At 36.3% G+C, this 10,136-nt stretch overlaps 1 protein-coding gene across 1 annotated transcript; it reads left to right on the top strand.

Annotated features, from left to right (window-relative positions):
- On the top strand, positions 259-1,737 carry LOC109229863 (ATP-dependent DNA helicase PIF1-like). Its single transcript, XM_019395413.1, has one exon. It carries the CDS (start codon positions 259-261, stop codon positions 1,735-1,737), a length of 1,479 nt encoding a protein of 492 aa, XP_019250958.1.

The raw sequence follows: 10,136 nt of genomic DNA, 5'->3' as shown, positions 1-10,136 counted from the left end.
AGAGTTCGGTGAGCAATCCCTTTAAACATTGAATGTTTGAATTTTATTTTTTCCCTTACATTTCCTATAATGTCTGATATCCAAGATTCTAAATGCTTTATATTTTGTACCCCAGCAGAGAACATACGCCCTAAACCTCTTTCTGATTTTTCCGTTCTTTACAGTCAAAATACCATTTTGTGTGATGAAATTTGTGATTAGCCAAGAATTGATTTTTATGAGTTGACTGAATAGGGGGTGAGGGGGCAAATTAGCAATATGAAGCTGTCATTGTACACAGCTACAACAGCCTACAGGTTCTTGAGTTCCAAAGCTGCATGTTGGTCTCAAGCTAGTGCAAAGAGCAAGGTGAAACTCACAAACCCTAAAAAGCCTAGAGTAAAGTTAACTGACCAACAAAATCAAATCTTGGAAGCCATTTCAAATGGGAATTCTGTTTTCATTACTGGGTCAGCAGGCACTGGAAAAACCTATTTACTTCAGGATATCATCACTAAACTTAGGAAGATTCATGGGAAATCTCGGGTTTTCGTGACAGCCTCAACTGGGGTTGCTGCTTGTTCCCTCAATGGACAAACCCTTCATTCTTTTGCTGGAATTGGACTTGGTGATGCTAGTGATGTGGATTTGCTCTCTAGGGTTACATTGGATAAGAGAGCGTATCGAAGATGGAATAAAGTTAGGGCCTTGGTTATTGATGAAATTAGCATGATTAGTGGTGAGGTTTTTGATAATCTTGAGTTCATTGCAAGGAGCATTAGAAGTGATGAACTTGGGTGTGAGGACAAGATTTGGGGTGGGATACAACTAGTTGTGAGCGGTGACTTCTTTCAGCTTCCGCCAGTTATCAATAAGAAGGGACATAACAAGGAATTTGCTTTTGAAGCTGAGTGTTGGAATGCTAGTTTTGATATGCAAATTGAACTTAAAACTATCTTTAGGCAATCAGATGCACAACTGATAAAACTGCTACAGGGGATTAGGAAAGGGAAGTATGATTCTGACGATTTGCAGCTCTTGGATCGATGCTGCTCAACGGTCGAGCCAGATGCTTCAGCTGTTCAGCTTTACCCAAGAATTGAGGATGTGAGCAGAGTGAATGCCGATCGACTCGACTGTTTAGATGAGGTATTATTTCATTATCAAGCTCTTGACAGTGGTAAGGATCCTTGGAAGAAGCAGCTTAAGAATGGAATTGCACCTGAGTTGCTCAAATTGTGTGTAGGAGCTAGGGTGCTTTTGACAAAGAACATTGATGTTATCGGTGGACTTGTGAATGGTGCAACTGGTACGATCTTAGATTTTGCTGTTGTTCAAGATACTCATAAATTGTATGACCATGAAATTTCTGACATTTGCTTAAATGGCAACCTGCTACCTGTTGTTAAATTTGATTCTGGACAAGAACTGATGATTGGTCTAGAAAAATGGTATGTAATGGATGGAGATGAAGCTGTTGCCATGCGAAAGCAAATTCCTCTCATACTGGCTTGGGCTCTAAGCATTCATAAATGTCAAGGAATGACTCTGAACAACCTCCATACAGATCTCTACCGGGTTTTTGGCTTTGGGATGGTATATGTTGCTCTTTCGCGCGTTAAAAGCTTGGATGGCCTTCATCTAGTCAATTTCAACCCGTCAAAGATCAAGGCGCACCCCAAGGTTTTGCAGTTCTATCAAATACTGTCTGGTGAGAAAGATGAACTAAAGGAAGACGCTGTATCTGATGAGATTTAAATTTGGAAGTATTTGATGTAAATCCTTGAGCTTTGGTAGTAGAAGTCGGAAAAGACCCTTAGATGATCTGGAAAATATGGATTCCACTAAGGTTATCCTTGCGTCTCCTCTTCTTATACTCTATTAAACGGATTAGTTTTATCTTTCCTGTTTTTCCTGTTTCATTAGGGTAGAGTTGAGTGCTGACAAGTTTTGGGCTGAAATAGTTTAAGGCGGTAAGAGGATACACACTATAGAGTGTCGTCCATGTGTAGATTGTATTGATGCTGGTGTGAGCGGTAGAGGTCTTGAGAGATACAGGAGGAAATATGACCATAGCCTACTCTGTCCCCTTGGTAACAGCTATGTGTATGGAGTGATATTTATGGGACTTCAAAGTAGAAACTGACCATTCTTCATTATGAAAGCAAGCAAGACGGAATATCTAGCACCATGGCAATCCGGGAAGACATAAGAAAGATACAATATTTGATATGCAAACGGGGCCTTGAGTTTCATCACTGCCTCTAGGTAAGTAAATTCGTTGGCCAAACATGAGCACCTTGAAGGGGAGCCTTGGCGTAACTAGTAAAGTTGCTTCCATGTGACCTGGAGGTCACGGGTTCAAGCCGTGGAAACAGCCTCCTGTAGAAATGCAGGGTAAACGGCCCTTCCCCTTCGGGAGCTTAGTGCACCGGGCTGCCTTTTTCTAAACATAAGCACCTTATATTTACAGAAAATGTGAGGATATTCTACCTACAAGAACCTTAAACTTCATAACATGCAATGTCCATGATTTTGATTTGGCCACCTGAATTCTAGGAACACATGAAGTACCACAACTATGTAAAGACAGGTTATTGTAAAAGAATGGCTATATCCATTATTTACAGATACTATGGAGGCATAGCTCACGGTCCTCCTACGTGCATTCTCATATCTCTGTATATCTTGATAATTATCAACGGAGCACTGATTCAGCTAGGACGGGATCCTGATCCATGACAACCTACTGTACTCTGGTTGAGACTTAGCTAATGTTAACTTCTTAATGTAATTCTTGTTTTTTGACATGTGACTACACTGTTTGGCTAGTGAAACAAATTCATTATCCTGCGAACTGTGTTTTCATATTTTTCCTTCAGCTACAAACAGCTAGGTAATTAAATTTAGTGGTCTAACATGTTTCGTTGCCAAGCTTCCTCGTTGGGGCTTGCTCAGGTACCACTAGCTGAATGCGCGCAATTGCTTGATATGGCATAAGTATACTTGTTTTAGATGGTTTCCCTAAGCACGCAGCTCCAATATAAACTTTCGAAAGCTCAAACCGGGTTGGATAATGTGTTCAGGATGATGTAAAATCATTTGGTGCAAATTTATGCGTTAGAACTAATTTCTAGAATGTTTTCCGGTGTTTGGTTGAACATAAAAGTATTATACGATAATAGTAGAACGTGAATGATATGAGAATGCTTCTTTATTTTGAGTATTTATGTATCACTTGAAGAATGTGAAGTGAGCAACAGTTGTACTTCTGTTTTCGTTTTGGATAGGGGCTTGACGGCCGCTATGCCCCTATCCAAAAGGAAAACAGAAGTACAACCGTTACTTCACTTCAAGTTAACGCCATTTCTGGACTTTTTTCCATGGTTGACATTTCTGTTTGTATTTTAATGAAAGAACTGCAACTGAAGATAGGTGGACATGCAATTGCCGCATAACCACATAAAACTAAGTTCATCATTATTAATTATTGTGGTGGAGTGGACTAAAATAGGTAGCGGCGGGGATTTTTCGGCTATTTCCTCTTTTTAGAGTTAGTACCTTATATAATGTATTTGATCTCGGTTATAGAGATAATCTTTTTTTCACACAAGGGAAATAGGGTAATTTGGTGTATACAATATGTTTATAAATTTTATAACTCCTTCTAATGACTTATTGACTTATGCATTTTGTTATCATTTCTAATTGGATGAAACATTAATCCAACCAGTGGATGATTATAGATTTGACTCGGTTGGCTGGTCGCCCTATGTGACTGGGTCTTCAAAAAGCAAAACTCTCGGTCATTTTGAAATGACAACGTCAAAAATATACTTTTATATATACAACGAGTATATTTTCTTCTTCCCAACTTGGCGTAAGACAAGTCCATCTACTCCAACTTTAGTGAATATATGACTTTGTAACAAATGAAATTAGTAAAATCAATCTCGTTAAAGTGTCAATTACCATCCATAAAAAATAAGAAATACATCACAATTCACATATATTATCGGATTTTCTCTCAAGACAATATAAAATTTATGAATACATAAGGTGTACAAATACACATAATTATTCGCTTATTTGATTAAAAGAAAATTATTTTTACTAATACGTTAAGGTGGTAGTTGTTTGATAAATGATGTGATACTTTATACAACCATATAAAGCATATGAAAACTCTAACTCAAATATATGATACAAAAAGTACATAATATTTAACAAAATAAACACAAGCCAAGGAAGTATTGGTGTGCGTGCGCACACATGAAATAGTCCTAGGTAATTAGAAGAGATGTCGAAGTTTTGCATTTTATTTTTATATTTATATGGGAATGTTATGCAACATTAGTTGTCAAAACAACACTTCTTTAAAAATCATTAAATTCTTTAATATGTTGCATTTCAAACCTTCAGATAATTACCAAAAATACATCTTGTGAAACTATAACATGTCATCTAATTCATTCGATACTATTAACAAAAATAATAAAAATGATTCAAGATATGAAGAATACATATTTTTTTTTAAATATTTATACCACAGTGAGTGTTTTCAATTTTATCAAACATTTACTGGCAAAGTTATCCATTATCTCTATGGTGAAACATAAACCTATACAAATAAATTTACTCGGACAAATAAAAATGGAACTATAGTGTATTTGAATATTGAAATAAAACAATAAAAGAGGAAGAACAATATTGCAGAGAAAGAGAGAATAATTCTTATTGAATTTTGGGATGATTTATAATGGGGTAAGACCCCTCTATTTATAGGGGAAAAATGACTTAGTCACAAAGTAAAACTCTCTACAAGATAGACATTCACTCCAATTACAATTCTATTCATAACACTCCCCCTTGAATGTCTACTCAATAAGTAATGTTCTTCGTTAAAACCTTAACTAAAATAAAATCCATTGGGGAAAAAATTCTAGAAAAGGAAAAAGAGTACACATGTTTAATAATCCGTCTTTTGGTTGCCTCATTAAAAACCTTGCAAGGAAAACCCAATGGAACAAAACCTTGTAAGGGAAAAAGAGTACAACACGTATTAAACTCCCCCCGATGAGAGCATCAATTCGCATCTTTGAGCCTTCGCATCCCAATCTTGTGCACTAGCTTCTTGAAGGTTGACGTCGGTAGAGATTTTGTGAACAAATCAGCCATATTATCATTTGAACGAATCTGTTGCACATTGATATTACCATTCTTTTGAAGATCATGTGTGAAAAATAACGTTGGTGAAATGTGTTTTGTCCTATCTCCTTTTATGAATCCTCCCTTCAAATGGGCTATGCATGCTGCGTTGTCTTCATACAAAATCGTGGATAGTTTGTCACATTTCAAACCACATTTGTCTCGAATAAGATGTATTATAGACCTCAACCACACACTCTCTCGACTTGTTTCATGAATGACAATTATCTCCGCATGATTAGATGAAGTAGCTACAATTGATTGCTTAGTAGATCGCCAAGATATGGCAGTGCCTCCACGGGTAAACACATAACCTGTTTGAGATCGGGCCTTGTGTGGGTCAGATAAATACCCAGCATCAGCATAATCAACAAGATCGGGACTGTAATTGTTGCCAAAAAATAAGCCCATATCGGTAGTCCCTTTTAGATACCACAATATGTGTTTGATTCCATTCCAATGTCTTCTTGTGGGAGCTGAGCTATATCTTGCTAAGACGTTAACTGAAAAAGTTATGTCAGGCCTTGTAGTATTAGCAAGATACATTAGTGCACCAATTGCACTAAGATATGGTACTTCAGGACCAAGTAGCTCTTCATTCTTTTCTTGAGGTCGGAATGGATCTTTATTCACATCAAGTGATCGAAAAATCATCGGAGTACTTAATAGATGTGCTCCATCCATGTAAAACCGTTTCAATACATTTTCTACGTAGGCAGATTGATGAACAAAAATTCCGTTTGCCAAATGTTCAATTTGCAAACCAAGACATAATTTTGTATTTTCGAGATCTTTCATCTCGAATTCTTTCTTTAAATAATCAATTGCCTTTTGGAGTTCTATAGGAGTTCCAATAAGGTTTATGTCATCAACATATACGGCAAGTACAACAAATTCCGATGTTGTTTTCTTTATAAAAACACATGGACAAATGGCATCATTTATATAACCTTCCTTTAATAAATACTCACTAAGACGAGTGTACCACATTCGTCCTGATTGCTTTAGACCATACAAAGATCTTTGCAATTTGATTTGAAAATATTTCCGGGACTTTGAATTATGTGCATTAGGCATTTTAAATCCCTCGAGAATTTTCATGTATATCTCATTATCAAGTGAGCCATAAAGGTAGGCAGTAACCACATCCATTAAATGCATGTCAAGCTTTTCATGGACAGCAAAACTAATGAGATAACGGAACGTTATAGCATCCATAACGGGTGAATATGTCTCTTCATAATCGACACCAGGCCTTTGTGAAAATCCTTGTTCAACAAGGCGTGCCTTATATCTTTGTACCTCATTTTTCTCATTCCTTTTGCGTACAACGACACATTTATAGCCAACAGGCTTAACACCATTAGGTGTTTGGACTACAGGCCCAAAAATTTCACGTTTTGCAAGTGAATTCAACTCTGATTGGATTGCTTCTTGCCATTTTGGTCACGTCTTCATCGACATTCTCCAACAGATTGAGGTTCAACGATCATGCCAAAGTACAAAAGTATTGGAATCATTAACCTTTTGGTTTACGGTAGAATGTGCCTCAATTGCACTAATTCTTGTCCAATACAGGCCACAAGATAAAGATGGGAACTTCTCAATAACCCTCTTTTGACCAGAGACATTCTTGGTAATGATGAGATATTCAAGATTATTCTCATCTATTGTCTCAATATGATATCCATTTCGGCGGATATCTTTAAAACTCAACAAGTTCCTCTTGGACTTGGAGGAGAACACTGCATTCTCTATGATAAGTACTGTTCCCTTAGGCAGAGTTATTGTAGCTCTTCCAGAGCCTTCAATTAATTTACTACTAACAGAAATTGTAGTAACATCTGCCTTATACATACTTAAATGAGAGAAATATTTCTTCTCTTTGGTATCTGTTGTACATGAATCAACTAAATATATATTTTTACAATTGAACTTTGGTCCAAGTTTGCTTTGTGGGATATCCATGTTTGCTTCCAATTGTTTGACATACAAAAGAAAATATACTAATAAATATTAGTATTTAGCACCTTTTAACATAAACAGTAAAATTAGGATATGCTTCATGTACTATATGGGTTTGCTCAATTAAGCTATCTTTAATAGTCTATATCCTAATTCAATAACAAAATTCATAAACTGGACTAGTTAATCGTATAGCAATACTGACTAATTATTAGTAATGACTAGCGACAAGACAATAATATTACTTTCTTTTGTTAAATATCAAGCGTGCACTTCTAAAAATTAACTAAGATGATTTGGTTGTCAATTCAACAAACCAAAGAATTAAAGCCGTCAAATCTAGGTAACAAAAAAAAAAAAATTGCTTTTGTTGGCGAATGTTCTTTCCAGTTGCCAATTGCCAGTAACAATCTATACATTCATACCTTTTTTTTTTTCAAAACCAGTAACTAAATATTTTCTTCACATTAAAATATTACTTCAATAAAAAAATATGTTAATCCTTAAAAACTAACCAAACTGAAATATTGTTTAAAATAAATAGTAGAACTAACACTATTTCATAACACAAATAAAACTAATGACTACTACTCATGTAAAGAACTATGATTACATGATGTTTATTCACTAACTACTACGAATAGGCAAAAATAAAATTTAAACTACTCAATCATCTTTAACCACGGATCCATCACCGATCAAGTGGTCTATTTTCCCATCAGGGTGCTCAAATAAGTCTGCCACGTCCAAGTGGGCGATGTCAAAATCATTGTCAGATACAAAATTGACTTCAGGGCCTTTATTCTTTAGAGATGCTTGATAAAGCTCAACCAAATGTCTTGGTATACGACAAATATTTGCCCAATGCCCTTTTCCACTGCAACGATAACATTCGGTTTCTCTACCATTTGCCTTTGGCTTCTCATCTTTCCCTTTCCACTTTTGGTGGTTATTTATCTTTTGGGGGTGATTAACACCAGGAAAATTTCTTCCTTGTCCACGGCCACGGCCACGAATAGGGCCACGGCCTTTTCCACGCTTAGCATAATGGGAATACACCTCATCCACTTCAGGCAATGGTGTAGACCCAGTTGGTCGATTTTCGTGAATTCTCATGAGCAAATCGTTATTTCGTTCAGCCACAAGGAGAAGAGAAATCAACTCAGAATACTTCTTGAAACCTTTCTCTCAGTACTACTGTTGCAAGACCATACTGGAGGCATGAAACGTTGTGAACGTTTTTTCAAGCATATCATAGTCAGTGATAATATCTCCACAGAGTTTCAATTTAGAAGTAATTATGAACATTGCAGAATTATATTCAGAAACAGACTTAAAGTCTTGGAGCCTCAGATGAGCCCAATCATATCGTGCTTGTGGAAGAGTGACCAACTTTAAGTTGTCATATCTTTCCTTTAAGGCATTCCACAAAACAAGTGGATCTTTGACTGTGAGATATTCTATTTTCAACCCTTCATCAAGGTGATGGCGCAACAAAATCAAGGCCTTAGCACATTCTTGGGTGGATGCTTTAGTTTTGTCTTTAATGGCGTCTCAAAGATCCATTGCATCGTGAAATAAAACAATAAAAGAAAAGAATAATATTGCAGAAAAAGAGAGAATAATTCTTATTGGATTTTGGTATGATTTACAATGGGTAAGACCCCTCTATTTATAGGGGAAAAATGACTTAGTCACAAAGTAAAACTCTACAAGATAGACATTCAATTTAATTACAATGGCGAAATACATAAACGGGCCCTCCATGTTGTCCACAACGGTCAGTTGAACACCTCAACTGAGACTATTTCCAGCTAAACACTTCAAGTAGCTATTAAGTAGGTCAAGTAAACACCTGAGTACAGTAGACCATATGCGTGAGTTGCACTTGCCGATGACATGGCAAATGAACCAATCAAAAAATGACACGTGTAATTTCGCCATAAGAATTTGACACATGTAATTAACAAAAAAATACATTTAAAAAAGAAAAAAACTTTTCTTCTAAACCAGGTTCCTCCTTCCCCTAACTCTTTCTTCCAAGCTTTCTCAAACTCTTCCACTTACTCCTTGAGCCCATGACCACCATTTCATTTGCAAAAAATTGGGCAAAGAAAAATTTAGATTCCAATCGGAACAAAAGGTAGTAGGTTAGATCTGGAGCGGAAGTGAAGGCTGGCGGTCGTCACCATTTTTAGGCCTAGCCAACGGCGAAGGTTTTCTGGCGGGTTTGTTTGTTATCTGCTTCTGGCATCTTGCTGGACTTGGGCTAGTGACGATAATAATTTGAAAAAGTTGCAGAAAAAATGAATTGACAATGAAAAGTGAAATTATATATCGGAAACAAGAAAAAAGAATAAATTTAAGTAGAGTAGAAAAATTCATAACTTTAATCAAATTTAGTTGTCTAACCTATTTAGTGGCCTTACCTTGGAGCCGGCCATGAGTGTCTTGATTGAAGAGTGTCAAGCTATTTCCACAAGTACTGGGAGGAATTATATTTTCCGATCGAATCTGGGAAACAGAATCACCGGGTGTTGATGATGAGTTCTCATGTTGTTTTGTGTAGAAGGGGAGTTGTGCTCGGACTTTTTGTCGGAGATTGACGGGGTATGACATTGGTTTGCTTTGGGTTTTCTTGTTTTTCATCTATGGTGAAAATTTTTTTGAAGAAGGGGAAGAAAAGATGAAGGTATGTGGGTCCACAAAAATAAAGGTTATTTTTTAAACTGAAAAGAAAAAGAAAAGAGCACAATTCATGTCCTCACGCGCTCAATTTGTAGCGAGACACAATTGATTTGCCATGTCAGCGCAAAGTATTTACTTGATATACTTTGTAAGTACTTGAAGTGTTTAACTGGAAATAGTCTCAATTGAGGTGTTCAACTGACCGGTGTGGACAACTTGAAAGGACTATTTATGTATTTCGCCAATTACAATTCTATTAGTAACAAATACTATAAAATTTTAAACTATATGGAGTA

The sequence above is a fragment of the Nicotiana attenuata genome, chromosome 7, assembly GCF_001879085.1.
Source record: "Nicotiana attenuata strain UT chromosome 7, NIATTr2, whole genome shotgun sequence".
NCBI lineage: Eukaryota > Viridiplantae > Streptophyta > Magnoliopsida > Solanales > Solanaceae > Nicotiana > Nicotiana attenuata.
This window is presented reverse-complemented; position numbering and strand designations above follow the sequence as displayed.

Excerpts from the sequence above, each read along its gene's own strand:
- LOC109229863 (XM_019395413.1), top strand. The coding sequence starts at position 259 with ATGAAGCTGTCATTGTACACAGCTACAACAGCCTACAGGTTCTTGAGT.